This window comes from Dromaius novaehollandiae, chromosome 13 (assembly GCF_036370855.1).
Source record: "Dromaius novaehollandiae isolate bDroNov1 chromosome 13, bDroNov1.hap1, whole genome shotgun sequence".
Taxonomy (NCBI): domain Eukaryota; kingdom Metazoa; phylum Chordata; class Aves; order Casuariiformes; family Dromaiidae; genus Dromaius; species Dromaius novaehollandiae.
Window position 1 is genome coordinate 5460560 of NC_088110.1, and position 16830 is coordinate 5477389.

General features: G+C 43.0%; 1 protein-coding gene and 1 long non-coding RNA gene across 2 annotated transcripts in view; one reads left to right on the forward strand and one right to left on the reverse strand.

Moving 5' to 3' along the window:
* The window catches only part of LPCAT2 (lysophosphatidylcholine acyltransferase 2), a 33765-nt gene that overhangs the window by 11570 nt on the left and 5365 nt on the right, over positions 1–16830 (reverse strand). Inside the window, exons 2-10 of the mRNA XM_064519507.1 lie at positions 14918–15057; positions 13477–13694; positions 12036–12148; positions 9432–9492; positions 8460–8518; positions 7101–7135; positions 4653–4707; positions 1271–1353; positions 594–719 (exon numbers count right to left, since the gene is read on the reverse strand). Coding sequence (XP_064375577.1) covers positions 594–719; positions 1271–1353; positions 4653–4707; positions 7101–7135; positions 8460–8518; positions 9432–9492; positions 12036–12148; positions 13477–13694; positions 14918–15057 — 890 coding nt within the window. The remainder of the gene's footprint in view (positions 1–593; positions 720–1270; positions 1354–4652; positions 4708–7100; positions 7136–8459; positions 8519–9431; positions 9493–12035; positions 12149–13476; positions 13695–14917; positions 15058–16830) is intronic.
* The window catches only part of LOC112984390 (uncharacterized), a 591798-nt gene continuing 591003 nt past the window's right edge, over positions 16036–16830 (forward strand). Inside the window, exons 1-2 of the long non-coding RNA XR_010391380.1 lie at positions 16036–16050; positions 16713–16806. This is a non-coding gene — a long non-coding RNA (uncharacterized LOC112984390). The remainder of the gene's footprint in view (positions 16051–16712; positions 16807–16830) is intronic.

The window sequence follows — 16830 nt, forward strand, 5'->3', positions numbered from 1 at the left end:
TGTGGCACATGTGTGACAAGTCTAGAGTCAGTGTGCACACTCTGCAGATGTGACCACAGCTGTGCCAGGTCACTAGATGGAGTACAATTAAGTGAGTTAGTCCTCAAATTCCACCGACTGTTTCCAGAGAGAAAAAGTCACCACCACTAGGGAGACATGACTGCACAGTGCAACTAAGAACAGGAAGCCACTGGCTAAAGTCTCAGGCCAGAAAGAAGGGTTTTTTACTTCCTACTACATGTTGCCTGTGCATCTCTGCATGAGCAATTTAGATAAGGCACAAAGATTTCTATCAAGTGCCTAGACTGCGTACTGCTCTACCTTCTGCATCCTTTGGTGAGATGCATACATAAAAGGCCAGAAAAATGCATTTTCCTCTTGTAACACTGTCCATAAATCCTATTTGGGATTAGTTTTTATTGGAATTTTCTCATCTCTGATTTCTATATAGCTTATATATGTAAGTTATGTATGTAAATACATTATCTTGTAGATGGTCAAGTCAGCTGCCAGGTAATTCATCCTTTTGTAGATGGCCATCAACAACTGCAGCACTGCAGTAATTAAAATACCAACAGCTAGATTTCCCTTACTTGAGTTTCTTGCTGATTTTGGTGAACTCCACCAGCCCAGCCTCCATGGGTAAAGTCAGCTGTCCTGCCGAGATCATCAGTCTGCAGTCTTCAAAAGTATGATCAGTCACTGGTATGTTCAAAGCACTGAAACAACATTAGGGAAAAAGAAAATCAGCTTCTTGTATTAAAATGGCTTTTAGTTGACTGCTTCCCTTCTCACCTCCTTAGTTTGGCCTTAACACTAACATACAAAACAAGTGGTAATTCATTCCTGCACTGCTACAGGTAAGATTGGGCGCTGCGTACTGTTCTGTGAAACCATAGTGTGTAGCTACATTACAGTAGTCTCAAGATGCCTTAAGATTTACAGTCTTGTAATGCAGCCCAGTAGCCTCAGAGAACAAACCTCCCACTTATTCTTCTCAGGCCAGTGAGGGAGCAATTTATTCCAGCTTTTCCAAAAATTACATTCCAACATAAGACAACCTTTTTTATATTCTATATAGAAACAATCAGGGTGGTTTGGTATAGGAATTTGACACTAGAAAAATTCCTAATATATAGTACCTAGAACTTAACTGACTTGTGGGACAGCCTAACAGTACCTGAAGTGCTTTATGGCTAGGATATACTTGGAACTGCTGGATACATAAAAGAAAAGTTCTCAAAGCCTTTAGTCACGACCGAGTACGTACGTTGCCATGGTTTGTCGGACTCTGTTGGCAAAAAGAATGGGATCATTTTTTTCTTCCTCAGTAGGAACGTGAACAGGCAGAAACTGAAAGAGATGAGGTGTCCAGTCAATTCAACAGTCACCCCCTTGTTAACAACATGGGCAATTTTTTGTTATTGGCTGGAAGTAGGGGGAAAAACAAATCAAATTCCGTGCAATGATGGAACTGGACACTAGAGGTCTCAACCGCCTCAGAAACCACTCAGACTCTTTGGCACGAGCCACACAAATGGGATTTAGTCCAAACCTGGCTGTAAGAGTGGTAGGAGGTGCTTTAATATGAGAAATCAAAACCTCAGAGAAGGTTAATATATATACGTGTATAGTGTTTGACATTGAAACAATTTACTATGTATAGTAAATGCATAGTTAGAAAATTAAATGCTACATCAGTAAGAATGTGAGTCTGAAATACTGTACACTCCTTTTAAAAATCCTTTATAAGGGATATTATATACTGGAAAAGTGTGTGCAAGATTTTTAAAAACGTGCTGCAGTCAAACTTGGTACCTGTTAATTTAACATGTGACAGATAAGTTTCCTATACTTTTTTCCCTCCCTGATAACAACGATAAGGAATCTGAATTGTGAATTACAAGCAAAACACTAAACGTATACAAATACTGTAAAAGTCAGTATTTATTTTGGAACGCCAAGCAGACAGTAAAACAAACCAAAAAAACACAAAACAACCTCCCCCCCGCCCAATGCCAAATGGAAAACACACCAGGTATGTAAATGCGCAGACACATTTACAGTTGAGGACTCATTAAATGTTAACACGTAAGGAGTCAGATGCTAGCAGAGGAGCGTTGTACTAGAAACGTACCGTAGGTGAACTGTATGTGACATGCCATGAAACAGCATCTGTTTGTAAAGCAGAGTGTGTGAACAAGTATCTGTAATTTTGACTTCAGTCTGTCTAGTGTTTGCTTGCAGCTCTGTTTGCTATACTTTTTTCTCAGTTCTGTCTACTGCTATGCCCTACCCTCCTACTGCCCTTAAATCCTAGAATACAGCTATCTGAGAAGTGTAAGGTGTTGCTTATTGCTAGCTGGAGGCACAGTTACTAAGTATGCTCAGCACGTTTCCTCCGTTATATTCTAGTTGCTGGTGGTGCAATAATGTGCTGCTAGCTGTTTCCTATATAAATACAGCCCATCCTCAACAGCCTTTTTTGTTTGTTTTCGAGGAACGCTGCCTCTTTTTGATCATGAACAGTGAGTTTATGGAATCAGTTATCTGTCAGGTAGTCGTAACAATTTTCTGTTTAGTGCTAAGAGTTTTTTCTCCTGTAAGGACAGAGGGGTCCAGCTTTCTGCACGAAGGGCTGAGATTTCTCTCCTCCTACAAGCAGCCGTCTGCTTTGTTCAAGTCTGACCCGGGTCCCTGCTTATCACAACTCCCCTGCAGACGTCACGTAACTCTGTGAGGCTGAGGAAGCGCAGACTCTGTACAGACACAGAGAACTGCGTCATCATGGGATGAGATGAAGTCAAAACTCTGCTAAAGTTGCTCTACACAAACCTGGTCCATGACCTGGAAGGTGGTCATGACTTCATCGGAGGCTGAGGTCCTGCTCAGACAGCAAACTTAGATTTCTGGTAGGTGAAAAAACATCTGTGTCCTTCAGAAAACCCCAACAATTACTCAGAAAACCAGTTTGCCAGGAACCACAACTGGAGGTGAAGAGTTTGATGTCTTGGCCTCCTGAGGTGGCACGCAGGAGCTCACACGCCCCAGCTGCTTTTCTGGTGATAACTACCAAGTTATACCTTCCCTGCCAAATTCCAGCCCCGAAAGAAAAATTCTTCACAGCTCTTTCAACAGCAAAAATACTTCTCTGATCTATTTTTTAACCTAGTCTCTCTTCTTATGGAATTTGCCAAATGCTGTATCTTCTGCAGCCACAAAACTCACTGCCAGGTTCACTGTTTAATCTTCAGTACACAAAATTTGCTGGAATATGACAAACACGCTCCACTGGACTACAGGAGTACATCACTGCTCATGAACAGCAGGTAAATGGGCAGAGCCACGCTGAGAGGAGCGGAGAGGCTGCCTGTCCACGGTATTTGGTAGTAAATGAAGTGGCCACGGCCAAAAGGAATAATTATTCCCTCCCTCTCCAGGTAGAGCTGCCCCTTTCTCTTTTTAGATATGGAAGTACTTTTGCACTGACGCTAAGTAATTAATTCCCCTTCGGGGCATATGCTGCTGTGAAAGATGCATCATGTTTCAGTTTTATCTTTTGGAATTTGAACTCAAATTTATTTTCTATCAGGCAAATTTGAGTTCTGTTCTGAAGTCGGGAGAAGTAGACCTTCTGTGGAATGGCTACATTAACTACTACTTGCTCCCACATATAGCAATTATATACAGATCTGTCCTTCTGTACAAGAGCCTTAGGAGAATCAGATCTTTTGTAAACATTCTCTAAATAGAGATGTGTCCATTGCACATTATATACTATACAGGATGCTCCCTTAAAAATGGATTTATTTCATTGTTGCACAACAAGGATCATATTGCTAACTGTTAGTAGCAGTAACACTACTTTCCAACTTTGCTGAAGTCTGCATTTTGCAAATTAGCAGCAAAACATGTCAAATTTCTCCATTGCTCAGGTCCCTAAATCAACTTAGTCCATACTGGCAGTCCTTTGTGGTCTGTCAAGAAACGTGAAGCAGGACACACAGACAGAGCGATCATGCCTCAGTAAGCTGGCTCCTCACTCTGTGCTTTGAATGTTAACTCTTGGATGGGGAGCGAGCTGTTAGTGACAATTTATGCAGTGTGTATGTTCGTCTAGTTGTCTTTTGTGCTGCGCAGCTGATGAACAAAGGAATGAACAAGGCAACAGGTTCATTAAACAAGGCTCAGCTTTCTTCCCAACAGAAAAGCTAAAGTCTTTAAGTAAGCTCTTAGCTGCAGAAAGCTTTCAGAGCTGAGTCTGGTAAGATAGTGAGGAAAAGAAGGATAGTCTGAAGGGAGCAGGGAAATGAGAAGGTGGGGGAAAAAGAGAAAAAAGTCACCTTTTAGCGTAATATATTAAAACAATTCTTAGTTGAAGCATTGTAGAATGCACATAGAGATAGCAATGATTGCATAATACTTTCAAAATAAAGACTTCTGACAGCTTTCATTTAGCAACTCATCAGGTTAAGATATACAGAGATAAGGACAAATCTAAATATATTATTACTCACCGTCGTTCTCTTCTGGTTGCTGAGACATTTGTTTATTGTTCGTTATCAGTGACTAATAACATGAATAAGACCGTCTATTAAAGTATAAGCTCCCCAGTTACTGAATTTTAGTATAAAAATATTTGTAATTCTTACCTCAACTTCTACTCTTGTGAAGGGCTGACACAGTGTCATTAGGCACAGCTCGTTGCTGCAGGCAGTAAAGAAAGAAAAATACATTTTACTTATTTTAAGCAAAGGTTTTGCACATCAGTAGATGAAACTTTTTAAAGCATCAACCAAAACACATCTGATATTGGGCAAGGTTTTTAAATACCTTGCAGGGAAGTTTCCTGAAGTGTTGCTTCTGATACTTTTTCTACCAGGCTTCTGCATATACCTGCTGCTTTCTAACTGGGCAGGCAGCTTGTTGTCTTTGCACTTATCATGCACATTAACGGTACCCTATAACTCTTCAGCTACCAAAATGTGTATGTTATTTTATTTTTCAAGAGGTACTGAATTTTAAAGCTCTAACAGCTTTGATGCTGACAAGTAGCTCTACTTCTGTATCTTTTATTCTCTCATCTGCAAAATGGGACCAGTAACTTCCTTCTCAGAAGCGAAGCAAGGATTTGTTTATAGTTGCTGGCCATTCTGCACATTATAGTAGTGTTTACAGAAGGCTGTTAATGAAGCGTCAGTATGTCTGGGATCTTCTGTGTAAGAAATACTCGCTAATTTTAACATTAACAAGTAGGGGGAGGAAGAAGCTGGGAAAAAGGATAAGCGTAATTGCTTTCACCCCTGACTGGCTTGTTCATTTCCCTACAACTTTTATGCAGAAATACACATTTGCTCTTCACTTTGAATGTTGTAAATTATTGCTTATCCAGCAATCTTTCTTCTGTTCTCATTTTAGATTAAAAAGAATAGGAAAGAAAAGGCAAAATGTAGTGGAAGAACCAAGCGATCCTTTCTGCTACATGTAGGAAGCCGCTCTCAATGCTTGATTTTGTAACGCGTGATTTTAGGCATTCCTTCCACTAGGACACACAAGCAGGAAGGAAATAGTAAGTGAAAGCAGAATCTGGGTCAGGTTTCTAAGAAGGAGACTAATATCGTCCATCCCGGCAGCAATAGCCAGAGTGTGACCGTTCTGCACGTTGTCACGAGCAGATGTGCGGCGAAGCACCTTCTGCTCCCAGTTACAGATGTTTTTGTTAAGAATCTTGAGCTTCTGCACCACCCATCCCTTCTCATGATTTTTCCAAGCTCTTCCTTTTGACCTTCTCACAGGTTTCAGTTTGAGCCCTCACTATCCATCCACCATGCTTAGTGCAGTTCTCAATTTTTAGTGAACAGGCAACCTCCTCCTTTCCACAGGAATACCTCTGACTTCATTTCTTCCTTCATTGATTTCTACGCCATCTCTCATACCTGAAGAAACCCCTCCTATTCTTTGCAATATTCCAGCATAAATTCTTCATGGAGGGAAATCTACAGTATGCTATTGAACTTGCAATATAAATTACACGTAGTATGTTGATAACCAGATGTCAAAAGCAAAAAATTCTTGGGAAACTAAATAAAAGATTGACATTTTCAACAAGGTCAGCTTTCATAACGTCCATTCTACGAGTGTGTCGATACTAGGATTAACTAATAATAGCTTAAAAGGCGCTTATGATCTGCTCCAGTAGTTCAGTTATGGCTTGAATACATTTGAACTTGAAAAAACAAAAGCTGCCTCAGAAATTTTAGTTACTTTGTCAATCAGTACTGCTGTATTGTATATACTGTATGTATTCTGCAAATCCACATATTGTTTTAATGAAAATTTATAGGAATATTTTCCAGACAGTAGTTTAATATTTTCAGTACAGTTTATAAAGGTGGGGTTTTTTAGTAATTTAATAAAATGCTTGAGTATATTAGAGAGCCACCTGTGTTTAGAAATAAACAGAGATCCATAGCCTAAAGGGTCTGTTGAAACATTTTTCATTGTTTCAATGTCAAACGCTATATATAGCCTCTCCACTGGGATCTCAAAACAACAATTGCTTTTGTTTAGTCAGGCAAGATCGAAAACCTAAAGAAAGGTCCTAGAACATGGGAACAGAAAGAGGGGGAGTAGTCATACTTGTTTTGCATATCTGCATTTACTCCCATGTAACTCCTCAAATGAGGTGGAGGACTGAATAAACAGGAGGGATAAAATTATTTTTTCCTGTTTGTATACCATACAGGAAATTGTTAACATCTATGGGTTTTGATGACTATGATAGTCCCCAAAAGAAAAAGAATTTCAAATCCTTTCCTTGCTGTAGTGTAACAGGTATGTATAAAAGCAAAACATAGAAGAAAATGAAACAAAACAGAGGCAGAGCTGGAAATAGCTCTGTTGCAGACCCTTTCTATAGCCATTAAGCCATTCAGATTGGAAATCTGCTGCGTAACAGCATTATCCCCAAGTTTTCCTCCTCATAAAAACAAGTCTAGAAGAACATATGTCTTGGCTTAGCTGAATCCATTTGGCAAATTGTTCAGCAATGGAGAAAAGAAAAATCTCTATGTAATTTTCAGTAGGATCAGGAAACTCACAATGAATAGCCCTGCCATGTCCAGGTCACAGTATCCTAGGGAAAAAATAAAACAGAGATATATGACAAAATCAGATGAATGCTAGAGAACCAATAAGTTACAGTGTAAAACGTGCACAAGTTTAGTAAAAACAGATGATGGTTTTATAGTCCTGTAGTGAAAATAAAGGTGTTAATGACTAGGATTCCTTGCCTGAAAAAATTGGAGATTCCTTACCTGAAAAAATTGGGGATAAGCATGACAGACTTTGGAAATATCAATAATTGGGAATTAAATTTATGTAGTTAGTTAGATATTTTAAAGTACTTGTTCTAATCCAAACAGCAGAAGTGGGGGGGGGGGGGGAAAACGTTGATAAGACTTTTCCAGAAGACTTCTCTGGTCCCTTTAAAGAGGCACCCTCATAAATAAGGTGGATTTAGTTTTCAAGGGCATAACAGCACGGGTAATCTATCATGCCTTTTCTTTGCTTTTTTCCTTTACCTTTTTTTTTTCTTAGTCTGTTTATTGCTTCCTATATATCACTTTTACAAGGTACAGTGCAGACCCTTAAATCCTATCAGCGAGTGCAGCGCCAGTCCCCTTCGGCGGTTCCCTCACTGCTTGGCAAGTGACTGCAACAGCACTTCAAAAGGAACCTGTCACCCTGTGACAGCCTTGTAATAATAGTAACAGTAATAATAATACTCTCTTGGTTTTCACCTTACAAACCATTAGGAAGAAAAAGTTTGGTCTTTTCCATATTTACTGGATGACCAGAAAATAAAACATTAACAAGTTGCTGGGCTCGGGTCCCAGCATTGCCCCCGTCAGCGAAGCCGAACCGCACGCCTGCATCGCTGCGAGGCCGTTCAGCATTCCCTCGGCGAGACCAGGGCCGGCTGCACGGAAAGAGCCATCCGCCGAGGGGCCTGAAGGAGCGGGGCGGCCGGCGCTGCCAGCTTCAGCTCTGCCTTCGCTCCGGAACGGCTGGCAAGCCCCTTTGCACAACAAGTACTTTGAACTTTGACAAAAAATGATGTCTAGTAGGAAAGCTGTGTGAATTTCAGAGTTCAAGAAATAGACTCTGTGGCTTTGCAGGAAGTTTCTAACTTCCGCCACGATACTTCTCCCTCTGCCGCCGCTCGCTCTTGCCTCAGCTCTAGCTCCGAGCAGAAGAGCCTGCGGTGCCTTTTCACAATCACCACAGCAGCTGCACCGCGCTGGCACTCGGAAGCCTGGCTGCTGCCAGCAGCACGCAAATGCTGAGCACAGGGCAATAGATTCCTCACTGACAAAGCAAAATATCATCTTAGATACATTAAGTCAGGATCTTGCCTGCCAGGTAAGCAGTTAGTGACAGAAGAAAGCTCTACGTACCAGCCTGTTGGGGTATCGGAGCAGCACCGGTTGCACGGGAACTTGTGGAATGAAGGCACCTATAACCACAGAGGTGTGCTAGTAAGACTGAGCTTAACAGAGCAGTTGCAAATTTTAAGTAATTCATGCAAGATGTAGTATCTGGCAGGAGAAATTTTTCAAAATGCCAGAAGAGTGGAGAGTTAGCTTTCGGTTGTTTTGCTTTAAATCAGCAAGGTGACTAGCAAGATGTCAGAACAGACAGAAAAGTGCTGGTCCCAGTCTCAAGGAGAAAGCTGCCTGTTCAAACTCCTTGTCTATGCATCATCTCCCCATTGACTGCCACTCGTTTCAGAGGATTAGATTTTCACGAGGCTGCTGAGCATTTCCTGAACCCTTCTCTGTTCTGATCATCTTGATAAGTGATAGGGACCGGAGCACGTAGTGCTGGTTTTGTAACTTTGCTACCTAGGACACTGCGTGAGAGTAAGAGGGGATAAGAAGGGACAGCACTTCAGCTGAGGTGCAGCATGACAGCCTAACGGTCAGCGATGCTATCAAGTACCTTCTGTGTTAAAAATAGTCTATCTGCCTACGTTGCTAAACACTACACAGAACAGATTTCATGATTTGGTTGCTAAGTCTTGCATAGCAAAGATTTACAGGAATTTAAGATGGCATGACTGTAAGCTGAGCTCAAAGAAGATCATCAGTAGCAGGCATTTTGGTAGTTTATCTCATAATAGTCAGTCAAGTGTTTGGGTAACTAAAATTACAGGACATATTAGAGGAAAACTGTACCCAGAAAGAAACTCAGCCAACCAACCAGTATATATCACAGACATTTTACATCCTACAAAATACCAAAAATCAGAAAAGTAAGCTGAAGAGTATAAAATAATGAAATTGAAGTTTTAGTGATGTAAGACGTTACTACAATGCTGTTGTATTTTACACATTATTTTCCAGCAAAGAATCAACAAAATCTCTCACCTTGCTTAAAGGTGATCAGACAGGATCGGTTTGTACAGGTGCCTTCTGGGAAAATCAGTATCTTGGATTTGGAGAGAAACAAAACAAATACATAGTCATTTCACATAAGGGTTATACTTTAGCATCAGTTACATGAAGGCTGACTTGTTATGCAAGCTCTGCGACATGTTGCACTGCATCACGAGAATATTATCACTGTGTCAACAGGAACTGGATGCATTAGTGAGAGATGCCCACAGTAACAGTCATCTGATTCACCTTGGTTTGGAAACAAATGCTTTGAAAGAGAGGAATTTGGGGGAGAGACCTTTACCAATTCAGGAATATGCTACAAAAGGCTTTCACTGTTTCATCTGAGGTTTTTAGTGTTGGTAATATTATGAGAACTGTTTCTCTGCCAGCGGCTTCTTACCGAACTGCAGGGTGCCGCGCACAGCACGGAGCGCACGAGGCACCTGGGCGCTTCCCGGCGCGGGTGCTGGCGGCAGGAGTCGAGGCGCCGGCTGCCACGAGGCCACCACAGCTTGAGGGGCAGCAGCCAAAGGCCGAGAGAGGAGGTGCCTCTGCACCCCAAGGCATTACACACTTCTGCGTAGCCTCAGCCCCCGAAAGACTCACACACACCGAACACCCACGTTTCTGAATTAGCTTCTGAAAGATATTAGATGTGCAACGAGCTGCAATGCAGCACACTGAATCCAACCCTGCAGGGAACGCAAAGCAGCTGTACGTTTCTCCTAGCACTACAGGAGCCACAAAATCTCTGCACCAGAACTGGTCTGGATCAAAAGGGTGCTCAGGGTGTGCTCTCACTTCAGTCCAAACAGACAGGTCAAGGCTGGACGAGAGAGGGCATCGCTAGGTCACACCTGAGGGCCACAGGCTGTTCTAAGGTATCGCAGAGACAGCCAGCTGCGCAGGGATGCCTAGAACAACGTATCTGCTTACAATTAGTCCTGCATTAGGAGTTCTGTAATCGGAAATGGTTCGCTGATGCTGTGGATTCAAAAATGGATATGCTTCTGCTTGGCATATGTTGTAAGCCACAGAAAACATATCAGAGGCTGACCAAGCATTAAGAAATCATTCCCTCCTTCCCCTTTGTGCCGGTGGAGGGTTGGAAGAGGCAACAGTCAGGTCCGCATGCTATTAACAAGCACCAGCGTTGCCCACAGCCTGCTGTGTTGTGGTTTTAGGAAGAAGGAATTGGGAATCCATCTGCCCTTTCTTTTTTATTGTACCAAGAGAACGCAACCCAGGTCAACTGAAGGGCATGTGACAGGCATCATCTTGTGACCTGATTTCTCAAAAAAAACCCAGAAAACAAAAAAAAAACAAGGAGTAGGAAGATGTGGCCAGAGCACAGGACTAGGAATCAACCAACCAGTGACACCCCCAGTTCTCCTGCTGACTCAACCTGTCAGCCAAGTAATCTGGGCATCTCCAAGTCTATTTATGCCATAATATAGATCCAGTTTTTATACCAAGAGTAGAATTGGTGTAAAGCCAATTTCCCTTACCTCCCCATGCTCTTCTCAGCAGAGATTTAAGTCGACCAGAGCTCTGCTGGAACCATTTCATCCATAACTGCTTAGCAAATCATACGCATCAGCGCAGTTTCTAAGCACAGTATTACAAAAAAAGCCTTCCTAGCTTTGACGTGTGCTTATTTAAAATCCTCCATACCCTTGAAAATTTGGATAAAAAAAAAAAAAAAGATGGAGGCTCTAAAAATGTTTAAGGCAGCTTAGAAAAAGGCTTTTAGGAATCAAATCAAAGTAGCCCAAACACTAATTAAAGAGCTTCTTGTAAGTGAAAATGATGCATGAAATAAATAAATAAAGCCACTCCAGGAGAAGTGGCAAGCATCAGTCCCCCCTCAGACTGGCAAGCAGGGACACGGGGGCTTTCTCTGTTCCTAGAGAACCCGTGTAAATCAGAGCAGTGCATTCAGGTCCGGCAGTAGGGATCCCTGCCACTGGAGTCTGTTTTTTCCCTAGCCTGTTTTAATCTTCCTCAAGAACTGTTTATTGGAACAAAAGTGAAGCAAAAGTTAACTTTTCTCAATTAGTTAGGAAGTAGCCAACTATGACTAAACAGATCTCATTATTTTCACTGCTAAACCAGTCACTGTGTCAGCAAACTGAGCTTCACCTTTAACTATCACCCACAAACAAAATCAGCATTTTCAGCTTAAGTACTGCTTATGGGGCAACTCAGACCACCTGAGTTACTCATCTCATCCTGCAACATAGCTTCTCGCACACGAGCTAGCTTGAGGAAAGTGATTCATATATAAAAAATGTGAGTCAGTCATGTACTACACTGAAGACAGCGTATTAAGACTTAAATAGGGAAAAGAAAGTCTAGAGCACCTGCATTTTAGAACAGCAGTCAGTACTGGCTAGATTTTAACTGATTTATTGTCAACAAAACTCTGGGCACCAATCTCTTCTTGCCTTTCTAAACCTGTCATATACCTGAGAACTGACCTCATCTTCATACATCAACAGATCCCATTCACCTGGGCACTGCCTGCTACTGGGATTCACGGTGTGTATGGAAAAGGAATGTATTATAGGAAAATAGTAGTATATTTATTACCTGTGGCCACTGGCCTCCTGATACCGCCCGGTTAGTTATCTCAGCGACTGTATTCTTTCGTGAATCAGGGTCTTGACGTGACACTGATACAGGCTGAAGGGAACTTAAAATTGCTGTGAAAGAGATCCAAATTTTATTCATGTCACACTAGTGTGACACTAGTGTCCAGGCTAAACATGGGTTCAAGGCGCTCTTGTTACAAAAGCTTGGTATTCTCACACTAGGAGACAGACTCTGCACAGAAAGGTTTCAGACTAATTAGGTAGGAAGAAAATCATTCTTGTCTTTGTCTGCAAAACGGGGAGTAAGGCGCAGAGGCATACCGGCACTGCCAGGCGAGAAGCCCGGCGGCAGGCAGAAGCATGCCAAATTCGGGCAGCCAAACACATTCTACTTATGTGTCTTTCACTGAGCGTTTCCATGTAGGTCTAAGGAAGAGAGACGCTCAGGCATCTGCTCAGGGGTTAAGTTGTAGCCTGTTTGGCCACACTTGGGCGTAACCCACGCAGAAGAGGTGAGTGAGATGTGCCTTTTGCGACACAGAGCGTACACGGCTGCGTACGTGCTTGTGTGTAAACTGCGGAGAACAAAACTCAGTTGGTCTAGAGTCCACACCTGAATGTGTGGACATACCAGAGAGGTGACAAGAAACTTGGGGAAGAATTATCTCCCACGTCCCATTCCTGTGGTTTTAAGAGAAGAACAATATGTTACCACTTAGTTTATTTCCCCCAGAGTCTATTTTCTGTGTAGCTTACTGAGTTTAGTTTTGAGTCAGTGGTGGCTTTTTCTTTTAAGAGTCCTATAGAGAGAAAAGATATACAGGCAGCAGAAGTCCACAGCTGATTCTAGTAATAATACAACAGGAATTCTTTTTGTGCCAAAAGGAGGAGAAAATAATAGAAGCATGACTCATCTGATCGGTTCCATTCTCTGCACTCCCTTTAATTCCTTCCGTTTTACTCCCATTAAAAAAATCTGTAACAGTGCCTACAAGTTTCAACTTATGAACATGGTATTTTCCAGACTGCTGTAGGTCACGTCTGTTTTGAAACAACCTTCAGCAATCCGTGTTTTTCATTTGTGGACCAGACTGTTAATAGACGGCAGCCAAACAGATTTCTCAAGCTACCTAGGGGGAGAATTTTCAGAGAACATTTCTAGCGTGAGCAGTTATGAAACAAGCTTTCAATCTGAAGCAAATTTAAAGTGATATGATCTCCCATTTCAGAAAGGAAACAGCATACTTTCAGATGTTCTGACCAATACAGAAAGATTTCACTGGAAATTATTTGCTTTGAAAAATCTCAGTAGTGTCCGTCTGTATCTTTAGAACCTAAGGGCCTATCAAAGTCTGCCCTAAATCACTTTCAAAGTTAAGATTTTGGGTTCATGTCAACTTGCTGACTTTGAATATATATATTTTTTCATAAATACTTACTGCCAAATAGCGGAGCTGACAGGTTTTCTGCCCTAGACACCATTGACGGCATCCCAGTTAGGGCAGAAACGACAGCATCGAAAAAGCTTGAATGAGGCGCTGCAACAAAGATCGGGGCTTCCAGTGGACTTGCGATTTTCCCTTTCACTTTGACTCGGAAACCCATTACGAAGAACATGGTACGGGTTAGGCATGAAAGGGCTGTCTGGACCATCCTCCTTTAAAAAAAGAAACACAATAGTATCACCCATCTTATAGTTAGTATTTCTTTCATACTTTAAAACAGAAGCCCATAAAAGTAAGCTTTCTCAGTGTGCCAGGCACAGGGTAGCAATCCTACTCACAGAGAGACAACGGGGAAGGGAAGAAGTAACGGGGGGGAAGGGAAGAAGTAACGGGGGGGAAGGGAAGAAGTAACGGGGGGGAAGGGAAGAAGTAACGGGAGGGAAGGGAAGAAGTAACGGGAGGGAAGGGAACATCGGCTATTCGTGTTGGAAGCAGGTTACAACGTTAAAGACAAGGCAACACACAGCTCCTTCTGAGGACACCCTCCCGCGTGTGCTCTTGCCGTATTTTGTAGCATTGCAGCATGACAGCACAGGGCAGGGGGGGATTACCAGATTCAGCATCCTTCTCGTAAGAACTAAATGTCTGAACCAAAAATACCTCATATGAATTCTGATACTCTTCTTTTACTATCAGTTTTAAGCAAATGAGATTAAATGACAGTGTTCCCTTACCGGGGACATGTTCCCTAACAGGACTTTCCATAATCTCTTGGCCTTTCTAGAATTCCCTTCCCATTTTTCCTTCCTCTGTGTGTAGTTGCAATGAGTCACATCTAGAAGGGAACCAAGTTACTTTGAGGCCACAAGTCAAGCGACTAAAACCTTGAGTCCACACATGCAGCTGTAAAATAGCCCTTCGAGGGGAACGTAGCTAAGAGAGGCGCTGTCAAAGCTAATTTTGTCACCAGGGAGAGCACAGCAGGAATGACAACGGCTACACAGGACCTCAGCCTCCTGTGCAACAGAAGTTTTCTTACTTAGTTTCCTTTCTCAAATATTCCTAGCTGCATTATTACTAAAATCAGTCCTGGCTTACAGATAGTCTTTTTTATAAAGATTTTTAAAAGATTTTGTTTTAGACTCAGGGCATTAAAAAAGCATTTAAGATGATCTGGTATTTATGGGAGATTAGAGAAGCTTCACTATTATTATAAAATATACTCATCAAAAAATTGCTCTACCTAAATGGGTAAAATATGTTCTTACATAAACTTAAAGTATGTTCTTACATAAACTAAGATTTGTCTGAGGATTCCCACTTTAATCAAAAGGAGAAAAGGGGTGGAAACAAAAGTTTAAGACCCTAGTTTTGTGTTAAAAAAAAAAAAAAGGCAAGCATAGGGGGTTTTCCACAAGCATCAGTCACTTTTTACCTTCTCCATCCTTTAAGTGGCACAGATCCTTTTCCAGGGTGACGAAAAGTTGCAATGGATGCAAATACCCATGCTAGCAATAAAATGAATGCAAGGCATATGGCACGGAGGGGTAGCAAAATAATCCCTAGAAGAACGGTCTGGAAAGAAAAGAAGGGAAAAACCTAAGAAATGGTATCAACAGGACTTTCATATCTATTTTGTTATATAACACGGACTTTAAAATACTTACATTACATACATGGTTTAATAAGAAAAGCACTAGATTCCGGTGTTCATCGCCTACACGGAAGGGGGAGGTCAGTCGTGCATGGCCTTTCACAAGCTGGGGCTGGAAGCACTGGGGTTTGGGGCTCGGATATTGCAGAACCGCGACGGCATGTGCAGTTCTTTGGCTTTAGTTCACACTTACACCCGCTCACTAGCATCCAACCAGCTCCCATCGGTCTGCCCAGCTGATACGTGTGTCCACTACTGAGCCTTCTGCCACAAAGTGCGACCTGTCTTAAGCCAAGCAGGACTGCTAAGAGGATTAAAATGTACTTTTGTCTTTCTAAAATGACAAATCTTGTGCTGAGTCGCACTAATGCTGTAATTGCTCCTCACTGCTACTGCTTGGAGCAGCGCACAGGCGAAACAGCTTCAGCTTCCCTAGCTGGGACCTAGCACTCATGCAAAAGGCAGTTTTCAGTAAAACTGGGACTGTGGTTTAAGGCCTGGGTCTGGGCTGCCCGGGGCCTCGGGAGGCTGCAGGAGCCGCTCTCGGCTGTTTGCCACCGCCTGGAAGGGGTTCGCTCACCACTGGCTGTACACGTATGGTAGGAGCCTTCTGAGTACGGGGACTAGCTTCTTGTCTCCGTCCCTTGGCAGGATCTTGGATATTAAGCTCTTTGCTAGGACGTCCTTGAATTTTTCAGAACAAATGCAGAAAGCTTCGTTCCCCTTCCTCCCCCCAGGCAGAAGGCTGTTATTAGCTTGCGGCAGCTGAAGTACGCCTAACCGAAGCAGGCAAACCACTGGGCGAGCTGCCGTGGTCCCAAGCAGCCGAGGCACAGCCACGCGGGCTCCGGCAGCGAGGCCAGCACGCGCAGACGCAGCCTCTCCCTGCAGGTTCTGCTTCCTCAGTTCTTCAGGTACCACTGTCCGGGGAGCGGGGCAGAATCACCAGCATGCCCTTGTTGTGATTAATCCCTAAACACCACCCCCAGCCCCCAGGCTGGAAGGGATTTCCCACCTGCATTACACCTGCACAGCTCCACGAAGCAGGTGTACTGGCACGGTGCTAGCAGCTAGCTGCGGGGCACGGCAGGGCAGGGAGAAATCCTTAATTGCTTTACCCTAGTAAATTAGCTTAGAAACTGTATCCTGGAGGTTGGCCTTTATGGCGCAACCCAGCACCGCGCAGGCCGAGCAAGCCAGGTCCCCGGAGGTAGCTGCGCCGCGGCAGCAGCCCGGGAGGGAGGCGCAGCGTCACGCTCGAGGCAAGCCGGTACCTGCTTAAACTCCTTGTGGCTCAGCTACCACACGCGGATGAGGGCTGCCTCCGTATTTATACGTGAGCACAACACAGTATGCACCCAGAGCAGCACTGTCATAGTGAGTAACTTTTATCTGGACTATATTTCTGAAACTCCCTCAAACTTAGTACACAGCTGCACTGGTAATCACGGACTGCCAGCTCCGCCACTTCAGAACTACTGTAAATGTTACTCAGGGAGAATTATGCTAGTTTTACTTTAACTGTTTTGGTAAACGTTTACCCGGCCATGCTGTAGTAACATCCTTTGTTCCTCAGATCTGAGATACGGAGCACACGTGGTGAGTTCATCTAAAAAGCCTGCACACGGCATGTCCCTCGGGGAGGTATCGTCAGCCTAACTACAGCTACAGTAAGAATTTGTTTCATTGCTTTT